The 17,659-nt window shown below is 43.3% G+C and overlaps 1 protein-coding gene across 3 annotated transcripts in view; it reads right to left on the minus strand.

Moving 5' to 3' along the window:
- The window catches only part of SLC4A7 (solute carrier family 4 member 7), a 99,094-nt gene extending 92,131 nt beyond the window's left edge, over positions 1–6,963 (minus strand). For all 3 annotated transcript variants that reach the window (XM_086742725.1, XM_086742729.1, XM_086742728.1), the window contains exon 1: positions 6,818–6,963. In XM_086742725.1, coding sequence (XP_086598851.1) covers positions 6,818–6,865 — 48 coding nt within the window. In that variant the 5' untranslated portion in view covers positions 6,866–6,963. The remainder of the gene's footprint in view (positions 1–6,817) is intronic.
- Between the last annotated feature and the right edge of the window lie 10,696 nt (positions 6,964–17,659).

Genomic DNA, 17,659 nt, shown 5'->3' on the forward strand with positions numbered 1-17,659 from the left:
AGAATTATGAAGCCAGGGGTGTTTCAAGGTTATGAAGCACTCCAGCATTGCTGAAATAAGAGAACTTGTGCTAGCACACCCAAATAAGACAGTCATTCCATTACATAGCTTAGAGTCAACTTAGCTTAAGGCACTGGAGTAGGAAAACCAAAATCTCAATGAGAATTAAATAGCCTTTCCTGGGCAGAAGTCACAAGAACATCCAGACTGTCAGATAAAACACTATGGATAAATATTCCAAAACGTTACTTCAGGCAACACAAGGTTTACAAAGACTATAGAGCTTGATACTGGAGAATTTACAGAGGTAACTGTAATTCCCATAAAGCACAAGCATTCATTCCCTTTTTTGCATATTTATGAAAATGCAATAGCCCTCCTGCTGTACAATCCTGGCACTGTTACTGGAAGAATAAAACATTGTGTCTTTATCTACAGAGAAGACTAAACAAAATAATTGTGAGTCATACTCGAAAGACAAAATGACTGAAAAGACTTTAAGAAACAAAGTTTTCAAAAACTTACACAGACATGCTGATACATAACTAAAATGGCTCCATCTACTGGTTAAAATAAACATTTCCTTTGTTATGACACGCTTTCTGGACTGCAGAAAATTTAACCCCCAGTGACACAAGAACTCAGAGCGCAAAGCACAAACTAACACAGACAGTTATGCAGACAATCCTTTCTAATAACCACTGAGATACATCGGCAAGGTAGATTTGGGATGCTTGCATAACTGATGCTTTATTCTCAGCAACACAAAAAGGAGCTTCTAAGATATCAGGACTGACTTTTTAAATGCAAGTGTTGTGCTTTTAAAAAAAAAAAAAATGTTGTAATATTTTCACCTACTCCTAATTGTGCAAATATAAATTTAGAGATCCATATTTAAGAACACTGTAAGATTATCTGTAGAAGAATCAATAGTCTCAGTTTGCATTCAGACATTTACTCATCTACAGGGTTAAGTAGTTTGTGGTGCTTTTCTAGTATCCTTATCTACAAAAACCACATTTGAATCTCACTATTCGTATCACTATTTCAAAACATTAGCTAGACAGCTATCTTAATTTTAGCAAAAAATTTTAAACATTCCTAAACTTTATCATCTCAGAATATGCTACACCTAAAGCACGACAGTATTCTTTGGTGACCTTCTTAAGCTAAGTTCAAGTATATTCAAGTCATAGTCTGTATTTTGTCAATCACCAGTTATGAAGCAGTTCTGTTTACTAAAGGCCACTAAAGATCCTGTGTAAGAGACATCCTTGTGTAAAGGATATCAATATTCAAAAGCCAACAACAATCATGGTGACATGTCAAAAGTCACCTACAGAAGCAGATCAGTCACATGGATTTAAGGCAACAACCACTCAACTGAGTACACCCCACAGTTTGTTTTGGACAGCAAATAAAACTACTGCAATGAAGCCTAATGAAAGTTATCAAGTAACATGTCAAGTTTTTGACAGCTCTGGTAACTTTTTAAGAACTCAAAGTCTGCCAGCATACAGTTAACAGAGGCTTACAGTACTTTAACCCAGAGGTGATCTGAGACATTGCCCACAGCATGGTGCAAGTGGTACAAGGCATGCACCCTGCCCAAACAGCACAATACAGAAAAGCAGTTTGTCTCTCAAAAGTCACAGATTCAAGTCTGCGAGGTTGTCAAGCTAGTAAAAGCCTCTCTCATCAGGGCTATTTAGCTAGGGCACTACCACACCAGCGTAACAGTATTGCTTTAACTTGTGCAGACCATGTGTTCAGCCAGATGCCATGAACTTGCGGAGGAGGAGAGTTTCCTGCACAGTTCTCAATTATGCAGTACAAACATATCCTCAGTTACCCTCGCTCAGCCATAAAGGGACAACACTGGTTTGAGCTTACCATGTTAATATGAAAAAAAAAATTGTATGTACCAGCACAATACTCTTCAGAGACCTTTCATTTGATTCACCGTCACAATAGCTACATGTCAAATAAGCAAGCCAATAATCACACTTAAGAACACTTTCCACTAGTTAGTTTATAAAACAGTACGTCATCCAAGATAGGTGGAAAGATATGAAGTAGTCAATTGTGTAAAACTTTGCTTTAGTGTACTTACACTCCTACATATAAAGTACAACCAAAGGCAAATCAAGACATATTTTAAAAACATTTTTTTTCAATAACCACTTAAGAGAAGTACTACATAACTAGACAAAATTACCAAGCTATCTGAAATGCAATAACTGGACGAAAGCTTGGTTGGGAAACTATTCCAATTAGTTAGGAAATTATTCCAATCTAGCTGCCACCAAATACCTGGTTCTGCCTTGAAATCTATTCATGAAAATTAAGTTACAGTTAAGATTTTTCTTTAAAGGAAAAGGCACTTCGTATTTTCCATTATTAAACTGTTGAAGTTGTAACAACCAGCAGATTCTGATAGTTAGGATACTCCTCATCAATGTGCGTACTTTTTTTTATTTCCAGTGGCTCTGGTGCCTGTCACCCTACATTCCTACAAGCCTTCATGGGTTTCGTTATGGATTTGAGAAGTTGGGAGTACCAGACACTATCTTGCGGCATTAAAAAGATGCATCAGTATAAAGGAACGGACAGATCCCGTTGAGGCAATGATGTGTGTTGGTGAAGCAGTCTGTACCTGAACGAGTCTTCAAATGAAGTCTGAAGTGAAAGCCCAAAGCAATCACTGAAACAAAACCACTGTTGAACAAGAAAGTCTAAAACCCACCTGATATTGTGCATACACAGCTGATAAAAACATAGAAGTGGTAACCAACCGCGTAGCCACTTCAGAAAAAAACACAGGGATACTAATGCCCTCTTCAGTGAGATATGGCAGACCACATCACTTTAACGCTTTGATTAGGAAAGCCAGAAGTAGAAGCCTGGAAACACACCCTTCAACAACAACAGCCATTTTCAGTCCTATCATCATGTGCAGTAGAATAGTGATAAAACCGGATTTGTTTTATTGAAAGAAAAAGACGACACAAAGAAACAGAAACCCATTACTTAGCCATACTGCATGGTCTATGACTTATGTGAACATTTTATAATATACATAAAGTAGTATCAAATACTAGAAGTTTCCATGTACTTTTTTTTTAAGGTAACAAAGTATTTTCAAAATATTACCTCAAAATACCTAGAGGCAGAACTGCAATATACACCCCTTTAAATGCTACTTACAGTTGCTGCAAAGAAACCCACCAAACTATTTGTTAATGAACACCATAATGACAAAAGCTAGAACCAAGATCACTGGTACGCAGTATTAAGCATTTTAATACCATCACTCTAACTGTCAAACTCACCACTGTAGAGAAAGCAACATACTAACAATGCTCCACTCCTACTTGAACAAACCAAAAAAGAATGATCATAAGTAGCTGTTGAGGGAAGAGGAAAAACAAGACAAGCATACAACTCCTCCTCCTCACACTCTCACAACCTCCAGCTATTTTCAGCTCAGACTTCCTGAGGCTGTTACTCATCCATTTACTAACCTCAGTGCATTTCTCTTCCAAAGTTTGCCCAGCCTCCCCTTAAGTCCACAAAAACTTCTTGTGTATGCATCCTATAGCAAGTATACCTCAAATTCCCCACACTGAGTGAAGAATCACCTCTTTTTGTTCTGAACCTAGTGCCCAACTCTGATATGATTCCGGCATCCTCACCTGCTCGCTGCCCAGGAGTTTTATAGAGCCTTACTCTATCATTGTGCCATCGTCCCTACTAGGCTGACAAGTCCTAGCCTGTTCAATCGTTTCTCATCAAGGAACTAATTGCTATCTTGTTGCCCTTCAGCAAACTTTTTCCAATAATCATAGAATTATTAAGGTTGGAATGGGGCTTTCAAGGTCATCTAGCCCAAGTCCCCTGCAAGAAGAAGGGACATAGAATCATAGAATGGTTAGGGTTGGAAGGGACCTTCAAAGGTCATCTAGTCCAACCCCCCTGCAAGGAGCAGGGACATCCCCAACTACATCAGGTTGCTCAAAGCCTCATCCAACCTGGCTTTGAAGGGGATGGGGCATCTACTACCTCTCTGGGCAACCCGTTCCAGTGTTCCACCACCCTCACTGTAATTTTTTTTTTTTTTTCTTCTTGTAATGCATCTTTTCTAAGGTGAGGGGCAGAACAGCTTACATAAGATATGAAAGGACCATGGATTTATGTAGTTACATAGCCTTCTTCTCTACTTATCCCACATGTTCTGGTCATCGATTGCTCTCTGGTTGTAATAACTATATCAGGCATTTGCTTTATCTCACCCTTCCACCTTTCACGTATACACTGCCACCAAGGAGTCTCCTCAAAATATCAGTGTCCTAAACACTTGATGACTCTCTTCTTTAAGACCTAAAATGCAAAACAAGCAAGGGTAAAGGCTTACTTTTGATAGAATAAATCCGAGGGAGGGTAGTGCTGACTGATTGAGATGCTCCTCCATACAAGAAGCACCAAAGCTTACTTATTACATATCTAATACCACATAAACACAGAACCACCTGATTTACCAACACTGGAGGAAGAAAAGGAAGTGTTAGGGAGTTTTGTTTGATCATGTATCTGTATTTTTAAGCCGCAGCACTTAAGTTCTCAGATGTGATTCATACTTTCTACACAGTCCTTTTATCTTACCAAGACACTTATTTCTGAAAAAGTGATGCATGTGTAAGCAGTTTCAGCAAGCTGTGCCATCAGGAAGATGACCTATACTACCAGAAGCACAGGATTATAAAAATTAAGTAGAAAATACTCATATTTTTGATTAAGTAGCTGTCATGTATATAAAATTACAACCCTTGCACACAAAAACCACAGCAAATCTAACATCGCTATGATGTGTAATTGCCCAAAGATCAGCATGCCTTATTTTTCCTTTAAGCCATTTACTTCATGTGTTTTTCCTAGATATTCCTTTTTTTTCCTAGTTCCTACCAATGTTTCTACTCTCACTTTTTTAACCATTTCAGTTTTGTCTCAGCTGCAGTTACATTCTGAATACACTTCGGCACCAAGGTCAGGTTCCTGCCTAGGCGTTGCTGTTTTGAGGAAACCAACTTGGACTGCTCCTCTGAGCACCTCTGCTCAAAACACCTACATCAAAAATAACCATGCAGTAGTATGGCAGCTTATGCATCTGTACCAAAAGACCCTTAGTTATTTTTGGTAAAACAGAATCCAAATGACTCCTTGCCAGGCCTGGCAAAGATATGCTCAAGGCACACCAACTTCCATGAAATCTGTAATCCTCTTTTCATTTTGATTCACCTGAGGGTAACCGTTAGCATCTCGCACTTTAACTCCATACACCAGAAGTCCAAAGCTTTTGCAACTTGCTCCAGACAGCCTAGCATCTCTTTACTAGCTGGGAGCATTCTCCTGCCAGCTAAGAGATACCTTCTACGGAGAGACAAGGTAGTCTTAACAGAAATTAAACCCATCAAGTAGTCTACTCTTACCAAGAAATTTATCTTGATCAAACTAACATGAATTAGGAACATGCTTTTTTGGGGCAGAAACAAGAAGGTGGAGAAGTAGTCTAGAATACATCTACAAAACCTTTAGTGGTGAGCACATACATTAACTTCTCAAGCCAACATACAACGACTGTAATAATCCAAGGAATTTGCAAAATTCATGGACCTTTGAACCACTAAGTTATCAACGCTCCTGTTATAACAAAGGAAAGACATACTAAACATACTCATGTCACAGGAAGCTAGCACTTCATTAGATTGCCAAATTTATCAAATGTGACTGAAGTCTTTCCTTGAAGAGTAGCGGAAAGATGATGAGAACTCGCATGTTTTCAGTGTTATTTCCCTCTCCATGACAGCATTCTTTGTGTCACAAACTACACATCCCTCCTCTCCAGGCACTGGAAACAAGTCGCTGTGCGACACCTTTTTGGAAAAGGCCTTGAAGGGGAATATCAGAGTAAGGGCTCAGAGGCTCATTAACAAAATCCAGACTTTGACTCATCTGAAGGGAGGGGACATTACAAGCGTGGAACCACATGTATTTTTCAGTAGCACAGGAAGTAAGGCAACCCGCCTGCTTTACTTAGCCACCGGCCCGGGAAGGAAGTGAACCCAAGCTCGGTAGTTTTATCCATCTCCCCTCCCTCACCAACACTTCTGCCCCCCCCCGCCCACCCCGCCTTCAAAGACCAGAAACCCGCCGGTGAACCCTATCCACCACCTGACCCGGCTACGCGGCCGGGCACCGTGAGGACAAGGGGAAGCTCGCCGCTTGCCATGTGTGCGCACTTCTCCCTCGCCCAGGAACTCGTCAGCGAGCGGGGCCGGCGGCGGGGGAAGAGAGGCGAGGCCAGGGGCGGCCGCACCGCCCACCGCCGCCGGCACAAGACCGGCGGGGCTCTCACAAAGGGAGGTCGTGGGAGGGAGAACGGGGACGCAGGGACAGGGGCAACAGCCGAGCGCCCGCCGCGCCCGGGCCCGGAGCCAGCGGCTGAACAAAGGCTCCGGCCCCGACACGGGGGGAAGGGGGGTGGGGGGGGAGCATCGGCCGCGCGCACGAGGCCGGCACGCGGGCACACCTGCGCCCCTCCCGTCCCGCCAGGCGCTCAGGTACCGGCGGCGCCGCTCCCGCCGCCGAGAGGCGGGGAAGCCAGAGGAGGGTCCCCGCCGGGTCCTCATCGTGTCGTGTGTGTGTGTCGACAAAAGGGGTCCGGGACGGCGCCGCGCACGAGGCGGGTGGCGCTGCCCGGCGGCGGCCCTTTGTGCGCGCGCCCCCCTCTCTCCCCACCGCACCCCGCCCCTCGCGTTACCGTGGTGAGCAACGGTCTCATCTGTTCGCCCGCCCGCTCCTCTTCCATCGCGGCCCGGCAGAGGGACCGCGGAGCGGGAGGCGGACGGCGGGCCGGAGCTGTGGCGGCGCGGCTGGCTGCCTGGCGGAGACGGGCGGCGCTGGTGCCCTCAGGACGAGACGGCCGGGACTACTCCGCCGCGCCGGGGGCTGAGCCCAGACCGACTCGGCGCGCCCGCTCCCCCCGCCCCGCGCGCGACCGGCAGCGCCGGTAGCCAATGGGGAGGGAGCGCGGCGCCCGGCGCGTCGACGCCCCCGCCCGCCGCGGGCCCCCCGGGGGCTGGCGCGGCTCGGCCGGGTGGGGCGGGGCGGGGCGCGGCAGGGAGCGCGGTCCCACGCGGAGCCGCGTGGCGGGGTGGCCCCCCCCCTGCCCCCCTTCCCCCGCCTCCGCCTCGCCGAAACCGCCCTCCCGGCGCAGGGTACCGGTTGCCGGGGCGGGCGGGCGAGCCCCGCCTGACGGAAAGGTTGCGGTCCCGGGTTGGCGGGGCCGGTGCGGCGCCCCCCACCCGCGGGGGAGAGCAGCGAGCTGCCGGCGCCGGCGGAGGGAGAGCGGGAGCGGTAGCGGTGCCGGTGAGGACGGCGCTTGACAGTTGCCTCGCACAGCACCCCAGCCCACTCGCCGGTAACTTCTGCCAAAGCTTTCACCACGCAAGCTGAAATTTTTCCATGCCAGGTGCCTGCCTCGGGCTTGATTTTTTTTTTTTTTTCTTTCTTGGAAAATACTAACCAAAATAATTCAGTCATTTCCAAAAATAATATTATTTGCCCTTGTATAAATATTCCAACAATCCTTTATTCAAAAGGTTGGCGGGGGGGGGTAGTGTCAAGGTTGTGCTTTTGGTTGCCTCTGTAAAGCTTCGCTCCAGTAAAAGTTTTTAGAAAGAACTGGCTGTTTACACCCGTCTGGCAGAGATGACTTTTGCCCCATCTGCCCCTGTAAAGACTGCACCCTCCTTGGACGCATTCAGCTCCAAAATACCGGACACGCGTGCACACAGTGGATGAGCCACCCCTTCATGCTTCCAGTGTTCGACGACATGCTTGTATCCAGGGGCTTCTCCTTCCAGCTGCACCCATTACCGTTTGGGGAGGGGAGGGTGACAGTTTATGGCCCCTTTTTCCACCCTGAGACCCTGCCTGGCCTGAGGAGAAGGCAGCCTTTATTCGCCCAGGACTTCTGGACTGAGCTGTCAATGAAGCTCTAATACATCAACGCAACGAGTTGGTGTGCACCAGCGGGGCCGAGATGCCGCACAGCTCCGCAACGTGTGCCACCCTGGGACCGCTTTTGGGGTGCTTTGGGCTTAAGTGCTTATTTCTCATGCACAGCATATGAACTCAGAATGGCTGGGAAGCGTCAGGGAGAAAATATCAATGACTTCACTGCAAGCCCGATCCCAGCTTGTCTTCTGAAGGTGATAAAGTTTGAATGGGTCACTTCAAGAAAGGCACAGAGGTTTCGGGATCAGACTGGGAACCCAGGAGATGCAGTGTAGAAGAGAAGCAGGCTGACTGACATGTGTAACACGGGCAAGACAGATCAAGGCAAGGGGACCAGAATTAGACCGGGTCTCAAACAAGCCCTCTCAAATGGAGACAAGAGCGCTGCTGGTCTTATCAGTACCTTTAGAAGCAGCAAATGAAAGGAACACGTGCATCAGCAAACACCGTGCCGGATGGACTAAGAACACTATAAAAGGAGGCTCTGCAGAGCCGCTGGACAAAAATGTAAACCTGGCCGCAGAGGCAAACCAGGCCTCTCCTCCAGCCTACCAGCAGGAGGCTTGGCGCGGCTTCAGCGACCCGCTTACTGGGGAGGCTGGCTACTGGTGAGCCAAAGGCTCTTAGCCTTTGCCAAAAAGACCTGGTTGGTGACCAGCAGTCCTCCCTGTGCTTTTCAGGAAAGGCACTGGCAGAGACAGATCAATCTGCAGATTAAAACAGTTCACTGTTTCCCTAAGCGGAAGCAGATGTCCTGGAAGGTACAGCAGACGCGCACAATGCTGGGTGGCACTGGGCGCAGATGAAATCCTGGCCATAAGGCCAGACCTCTTGGCCCATACAACTCGGAGGAAGCTTTCAAGTTAATGACTTGGCATGGGTCTACACCAGGTCACTATAACCTGTACTTTGAGGAACATATCATTAGTTGTTGTGGTTTAAGCTACACCTGCCGAGTTGTACTGAGGAGATGAAGTAAGGGAAGCTGTGTGGAACAGATTGAACAGGGAACAATCTTAACACACTCCTCAATCAATGATTATGACCTGGATCAGGTCTCACCTGAGTTTGAACAGACAATAGAAAGAAATAAAGCACAACCACCACAAAAATAATTACCTTGACATAAAGTGCCTTGATACACCTGCAGTATTAAGTGTGACCTCTTCTGTCCTTTCCTCTTCCAGGAACAGGACTGGCAGAGTTTCAACTCAGATAACTCACTGAAAATGACCTTGCAGTAGACAGCACGGGTATAATGGGGATGGATTGTAATTTCAGGTCTCACACAATTACTGCAAAATAAGTGTCTTGGGAGGCAGATTACGGAGGTCCTCTTTTGATACTGGGATGAACATAACCCATCTTCACAAGCAAAAGACTTGTCAATTCTCTGGGGACTCAGCCCAGGGAACAGTAATATCTAAAGTAAGGACTTCCCATAATGTGCAGTAAACTACAGTATTTGGTGAGGTTCTTAAGGGGATAGCAGATAGTGTTTCTAAAAGCTCAGCCAGAGTGAAAAGAAGGTTTAGTCCATCAAAAAGGAGGCTACTGACAAGAATGTCAGTTAGGTTTCATCATTGAAGGATGTTCCTTTTCCATTATCCTCTTGATCTCTGAAGAGGGGCTCTAAAGAGAGATCTCTAAAGAGATGCTCTAGCACTCTCTTCCCTGGCATCAGAGAACACCCAATAGACAGATCAAGGCACAGTGGGGCCCAGCATTCATTCATCGTACTTCCTTTGGCACATTATACTAAGAACAATATCTCCAGGTGAACACCCAGTCATTTGCTGAGCTGAAAAACTTGTTTGCTCACTGCATTCCATCTGGTCACCGTATATATAACTACAGCAGAAAAGGCCAACCTGGCTTCCCCATGCCATGCTGCTGGAGTGTAAAGAAAGTGATGCCTCTGTTCACATCAAGTTGACCAGAACTTCAAAATGTTCAAAACCTACCTTTTCCAAAAGCGATTATTGAAATAGGCCAGGTTTGTGCATACGAGCATAAGTGCAACTGTCACCAACACACTAGATGATATATGAAAAGAAGTGGATAATTGTTTTTCTTTAATAAAATAATGTACCCAGTCCACCTGGAGTGGCCTGATGGTGCTTTTCCTCCACTCCTCTTCCTCCCTTTCCTCCCCCCACCCCCACACACATTCTTGGACATGGATGGAACAGGCAGAAATTGTTGGATAAGCCAGATCTCTGATTAGGAAATTGCCTGTCTCCTTCAGGCAGAGCCATCAGTGTCAGCTTTACACCTTACTCTCCTGCTGTTTAATTTCTTGCCAACTATCAGGCACTTGCAGCGCTCAAAGGAAGTAAGTTAGGGGCTGATGAAAGCACCTTCCATCCAGCCTGACACCAGCATCTGATCCACTCCAGTCGTCAACTGCTCTGGCAAGTATGACCTCTGGCAGGAAGTTACCACAGACCTCATGGACAGGATGAAAAGATGGTGTTTGATGGGTAACTGCTACAGCCATTACCACTGTCGAAGCAGACTCCTTCTCAGGGTGTTTGTCTGTTAACACTGGCTGTTCTTAGAGGGTGACACAATATCATTAATGGAAACATTGGCAACTTTAATGGTGGTTCCTCTCAGACTGAGGAACCACCAATGGAAAGAGAAAAGGAGAGAGGGGCTGAGGGGGGAAAGAAGATAAGGGGACTGGCACTTCTTTCTCATTAGAGCATCTGATGCTGGCAGAAGCAAACAGAAATTCAGCAAATGAAATCACTGTGTAAGGAGGAGAGGGATGCAATATGCAAACAACCGGTTCCTATAGCTGCGCTAGGACAAAGAACATTTAAATCGGAGTAACAAAAGTCAAATAAAAGGGATAAGGGCAAAGAGACACAAATACTAGTGCAAAGAACCACAGGTGCAGAAGGGAACAGACAGGAGAAACACGTGGGTAGGGTGAGAAGACTGGCTCCAAGCAAAATAGTGGAGTAAGCTTGGGAAGAAAGATGCTGATCTCTTGGGGATCAGAAAGGTAAGTATCAGATGTTAAAAGGGAGGTGGAGAGGAAGAAGGGGTGAGGAAAGAGACACACAAACTAGAGCTGCAAAAGGAAAAAGGCGTTCTAGTCTAATGCTCTAAAAGGCAAAGAAAGGGGTCTAGGGAGAAGAGGGTTCTCTGCTAGGAGGCAGAGTATAGCTGAAAAACTAGTCTCAGGACCCCTGCCAATGTACTTTCTCCATCTCTATTTAAAAAATGAAACTTTGTCTTACATGGTCAACTAAACTGTGCATTCTTTACATTCTACGTATCTGTTTGCCAGGTTGAGACTGCAAAAAAGTCAAAGACATTTGCAAATAAAGCCAGGGTATGTTGCATTTTGAAGATGAGCGTCATACAATACTTAACACTTAAAAAAACTACCACTTGCAGGTGTCTAAAATTGGATACTGAAGATTAGTGGAAGCTCTTGACATCGTTTGGCTAGCCATCTACAAAAGGATAAATACCCCTCGCCTTACTTGTGAAAGCTGTCATGAAAGTCAATGCTTATAAAACAACCAGACATATAAAGCTGAATACTAGTAAAAAGCAAAAAAAAAAAGAATAATAATAATTTCACCTCCAGAGCAGTAAGTAATAAATACATCCTAAGTCTACACAACTAAGATAAAACAATGCGAAGTTGTTCATTAAGTAAATGTCATATTTTATGTGCTGAGTGCAGTAAGAACGGTCTTGTAAAAAAATCCCAACAAACTGAAGCACCTGTGTACATCAGGATCACCTCATAAGGCACATGAACAACAGGGTCAAATCAAAACTAATAGCAATCTGCATTCTGGCAGATCCTAAACTAAGATTTACAAGTGTTAAGTGCTTGTCTCCACACAGTTTGTGGGTGTAATATTAAATGCAAAATTGTGACTAAATATTTATTGTATATTAATATGGTCAAGGATCAAAGTTATTCATGTTTCTTTCCAGAAGTTTTGTTGTTCTATGTGGTTTTTTAATGCTTATGAAGAAATAATCACAGGCCTGAGGAGTTCATAATCTAAAGCTAAGAAAAAAAAAAGCAGACTAGAGGACAAGTGAAGCATGTTTGAGGTATACCAAAATTACCAAAGTCCAAAGCTGAGGCATAATCAATACCTCTCCTAAACCCACCTCTATTGTGATGCCATCAAATGAGATTTCAGTGTAAACAAAACAGTGATGTCACCATCATTACTGTCACTAGCTTGAATGAGTACAGGTTTAGATGAGTAAAGTAGATTTGAAAGGTATATAGCAAGTCAAGACAGGTTACTTAGGAAATAAAATCACTTCCACTTCATTTTCTCTCCTCAATTCTCCTGCCTTTTAGAAGATCAATTGTCTTTATGTTTCTTTTTTCTTCCACATAAAGAGAAAGAAAAATACACTTTAAAACATGTTTGAGCTGTTACACAGTTAAAAAAGAGTTTTTTTAGTCTGGGGAAATTTGTTTCAGTTTGTCCTTAAAAAAAAAGAATAGAAAAATCTACCACTTAATCATTTTCCGGTATGTCACAATACTGAAACCAGTAGAGACCTGTGCCAGAAGGAAAAGATTTACTAGCTTCAGTGTGTAGAACCTGGCCATCTTAGAAGGCATGGTCAGACAGTATGAAAGGTCTCTAACAAACTAACAAATGTCTTGTTTGTGTATCCTTCTATTGCTATTTATCCTTCTTTAGTACCAGCTTTACTCATACATAGTACCTACCTTGTCCAAGTACAGTAATGCAAACAAGGAATTTGGCGATCAACAGCAGCAGCAGACTTCAAAGAAAATTTTCATTTAAATTTCTATATGTGTGAAAATATATGCAGCTGATTTTTAACACAAATTTATATTTCTTCCCTCATACAGTTTATGTGCAATATCTCAAATGCAGAGAAATTTCAGCTCCCTCAGACTTAAGCATATGTTTAATGCTTACGATCAGGGCGCCAACTCAGCCTCACTATGGCCATCTTATACAAGAACAGGTCTTCCTGACATTCCACCTTCACATTGTTAGCTCTATGGTAGCCATCATATTTCCTTTTCCCCTAGGACAAAGAAAGGAACAGTTGTTTAACTTAAAAGACAACATTGGCGCAATTTAGGCTGGAAAAAGTTTCTAGACACCAAAAGAATGAAAGTCTAGGGAACTCTTTTAAAGCAGGTCTAGGACAACTTCAAGAAAGCAAGAAGATAGACCTTGAAGTAGTCATTAAGGATTGTAGCATGTAAATGCTTGCTGTAGGAGAGAACTCTTCCAAGAAAAGCTTCCAAGAAGATCTTTCAAATCCTGTGGTCTCACACATTTCACATCTGCACTTGTTCCTTGTTATCTATATAGGCTCTCAGTGTAATATTTTAACCTCACCTACGCAGGCCTTCAGATCATCAAAACAATCTGCACCCTTTATTATAGCACTACTTAGTCTAAAGTCCTCAGTTTAACCTTTAACCCGTTCCTCAGCCAAGGAAGAATATTGAAGGTTAGTCAACTACTGTAAACATTTTTCACATGCACAGAAGGAAGATAGCAAATAAACACCAAAGATATTTATACATCCTGGGTTCTAGGTAGCTCAGGTAAGTTGTGCAATATGGGACACCAAATCTCTTTTCCCATAAGGTTCTTTAGATTCTTCCCCACACAATTTCTCTTCCATCACCCCAAGGAGTTTAATCATACCTGTTGTGATGAAATGCCAACTTCTAAATGAGTTTGGACACCCTCTGGACTCAGTTCCAAAACGCCCAATTAACTACATGCCAATTATCTACATACAAAATGCCTTCAGAGTTGGCATTTCTGTTTCACAATGTCGTACCACAAGGTCTTCACCCAGGATCTGGTGACTAGACCTTTAAAAACAGTTGTAACATCATCTGCATTAACACCATTTTCCCTTATTTCAATAATCGGCTTAAACAGAAAAGTGTGGGGTTTTAAAACTGTTTATCAGTAGAACTGTTCTTTGCTCAGCATGCTATCAATAGCTTAATTTTTGTTTTTGAAACTATGTAACTGGGCTAAAGAAAAAATAACAAAAATAGACACTATACTTATGCAATCTCTACCTTTCAAAACAAAGTAACTTTACTACCTACTAAGTTTTCAATTCACTGTTGTGGTCTTTGCTTTCTGACCAACAACATAGACAAAAAGCATGTCTAACTTTGGTTGCTTTTCTTCCATATTCGAGAAGTTTCAGCTCTTGAGAAGTAAGGTACTTAGGGACGAAAACAGCAACATAATAAAGTCATAGTCCTTTAATATTTAAATAAATCATTATAACAAATCAAATTATAATAAAATATTATCTAATTACAGATTGCAACTTCAATGTTTTACTGAATATTATCACATTTATTAAACATTGCTTTTTCCAACTCCTATGTTGAAGCATAACCCTACATATTTCTATTTTCTCCACAAGAGTCAGGAAAACTTTACTTTAAAAGTGGAATTAAGCAAGAAGATTAGAGTTGGCAGGAATATATCAATAAGACAGGAAAGCAACTCTTTCACTCCTGGCCTCCTGAGAGAGAATGGATTTGAATGTTGTTTCTAACAGAGCATGGAAAGGATGGTGAAAAATGTGTTTGTTGATGAAGGACGAGACTGGTGCAAAAGAGGTTACACATCCCACTAGGCACTGCTTTGTGATATTTTGGAGGAGGAAGTGGGTGGCCCACTTTGCTTCCGCCCGCACTTAAAGAGAAATGCTTACTGCATAGATCATCATCCCCACTATCTCTGGTTTTCTGGCACTGATAGAGGAGCATGGATATAGGGACATTTATTTACAAGTCAAATATATGTCCCACATTTTGTTATGCGGTAATTAACTTTAAGACGACAGTGCTGCTAATGAGCTGTATGTATTCCCTAATGCAAATCAGATTAGACTTAATGACGTTATAACCTCCTCATGAGAGGACAGTTGTCAAAGTCCCTTGTGTAAATGCGACTTCTAGAAAGTTCAAGTCTCCTATCTAAGACTTCTAAAGAACAAATACTGTAACAATGTACTACATAAAGATTCTTAATTGAAAGGAAAAAGAGTTGATGGCAAATTTAGCTGTATTGTTCAGGAGATAAAGCGATTACAGCACAAATCCAGAGATTACTGTCCCTCTGAGTATTTTTCTTAGCAAAGACAACTCCTCACAAATCACCAATAGATAACACAAAACAAAATAATACTTTCCAGGTCCTTGCAATCAGATCTATTCTTCCGTCTTTTTCTTCATGAAGAAGCATTCATCAGATTCGTGTAAGAGGTGAGATATCCGCAAAAGAGTTTAGAAGAATCAGATCACAGTTGAGTATTTTCCAGAGCCACTGTCAAAGTGCACTCTTGTTCTTGTCCTTTTCCTTAAGGCCTCTTCCACGCATGTGCTTTCTGTTCTAATGACCTACTCTGTTTTCAGTCTGGAAGTTGCCGTGGCACAAATCATCATAGAATCATAGAATGGTAAGAGTTGGAAGGGACCTTCAAAGGTCACCTAGTCCAACCCCCCTGCAAGGACCAGGGACATCCCCGACTAGATCAGGTTGCTCAGAACCTCATCCAGCCTGGCCTTGAACGTTTCCAGGGATGGGGCATCCACCACCTCTCTGGGCAACCTGTTACAGTGTTCTACAACTCGCATTCTAAAAAAATTTTTCCTAATATCCAATCTAAATCTACCCCCCTCTATTTTAAAACCATTTCCTCTCGTCCTATCACAACAGGCCCTACTGAACAGCCTCTCCCCTTTTTTCCTGTAGGCCCCCTTGAGATACTGGAAGACTGCTTTCAGGTCTCCCCGGAGCCTCCTCTTCTCCAGGCTGAACAGCCCCAACTCTCTCAGCCTGTCCTCATAGGGGAGGTGCTCCAGCCCTCCGATCATCTTCGTGGCCCTCCTCTGGACCTTCTCCAACTGGTCCATGTCCTTCTTATGTTGGGAGCTCCAGAACTGGACACAGTACTCCAGGTGGGGTCTCACCAGGGCAGAGTAGAGGGGAAGAATCACCTCCCTTGACCTGCTGGCCACGCTCCTCTTGATGCAGCCCAGGACGCAGTTGGCCTTCTGGGCCGCAAGAGCTCATTGCTGGCTCATCCACCAGCACTCCCATTAGGCAATTTTGGGCAAAAAAAGCTATGAGGGTTACAGCAAGAAGAAAGCAGCCAGAAATGAGAATGGCCAGCTAAGAAAAGCAAGGTACAGCATGAGCTGTCTCCATTCCTAAATTGCCTGTACTCGGTCTAGAGGATTTACTGGGTGAGCTGGCAGTGTGCTTAGAAATGATGGCCCCAGGCCATCACAGTGAAAATGGAAACTGCTACCTGCACTTTCTGTCCTATATGACACAAGTTCTTATAATATTTATGAAAGTACCAAATTGTAAGTATGTGCTATCCAGGACAATTGTTCTGTCAACAAATGGAACACATGTTTCTGCAGCGCTCTGGTAACTGAGTAGGAGTCAGATTACATCCCATCAGCCAGTTGGGAAGCTATGTTTTCCCTTGTGATTATGAACCACCAAGTTGTTTTTGGCAAGATACAAATAGCTGTGTCCCTGACAGATATCTAGGCACTGAATTTCCAATTATGGAGACGTTGCATTTAAGAGTTCCAGATCTGAACTGCAGAGTTCACCTTAATTCAGCAACTATTGCAAAACAATTTGCCTGTCAAGTTACAGGCCAATCTGGAAGAAAAAAAATACAGAAATTCATCAAAAGTTTGCTAAGGTACTTGCATTTGTCTAGCAAAGGATTAAAAGGCCTATAGCCAGACCACGCGGATTTTCAGTTTTAGTAAAATGTAATTATTTTACTATTGTCTTTTTTTTTTGATTGATTGATATTAGTGGGATAAGAAGTGAAAAGGAAAGTTGGAGTCTATGCATATCAAAATCTACACAGAAAAGATAAAGAGCTTCTTGGATCTTCTTCCTCTGAATTTAAAAAATTAAAATTTTATTCTGCCTCCCCATCGGGCTGTACTGACACATTCAGCTTCCATGCAGATGCCTTCAAAATTCCTTCATACTATCAGTTTCAGTTCTTGTTTATTTCTTATTGCAAAAAAAAAGTTGTTCTGCGCAGCTTTACAATTACATGGGATAGACCATACTCTCGTTGTGCTGCTAAAATGCTCCTATACTCTTCACAATGCTACTTCTTTACTATGGTCCATTTTAAAGGTGCAGCCTAGTTGGACAGTCTCAAATTCCTATCTGTTAATAGAAAACTCAGAGTTCTTGAAAGACAAAACTTTTCTCTTTGTGATCATGCAACTCACCTACTGTAGCAGAAACTTTCATACCCAGCATTCACTCAGGAATTAATCCAAAGTGAGTCTAGTAAAATCAAATATTAGATCATTTATGAAATATATTGAAATTGCTGTTATTGATTTTTTTTTCTGGCAACTTTCTATCTGCAAATGTAGTTCAGTATGCTAGATTTCCTATTTTAAAGACTTAAAGTAGAATCAACATCTAGAGAAATGAAGTTTAAACAAATAATAAGGAAAGAGAAAATCTGTGGAAACAGAATACGGAAGTGGATTGTTTGGGAAATA

This window comes from Chlamydotis macqueenii, chromosome 2 (assembly GCF_036417535.1).
Source record: "Chlamydotis macqueenii isolate bChlMac1 chromosome 2, bChlMac1.mat, whole genome shotgun sequence".
In the NCBI taxonomy this organism is placed as follows: domain Eukaryota; kingdom Metazoa; phylum Chordata; class Aves; order Otidiformes; family Otididae; genus Chlamydotis; species Chlamydotis macqueenii.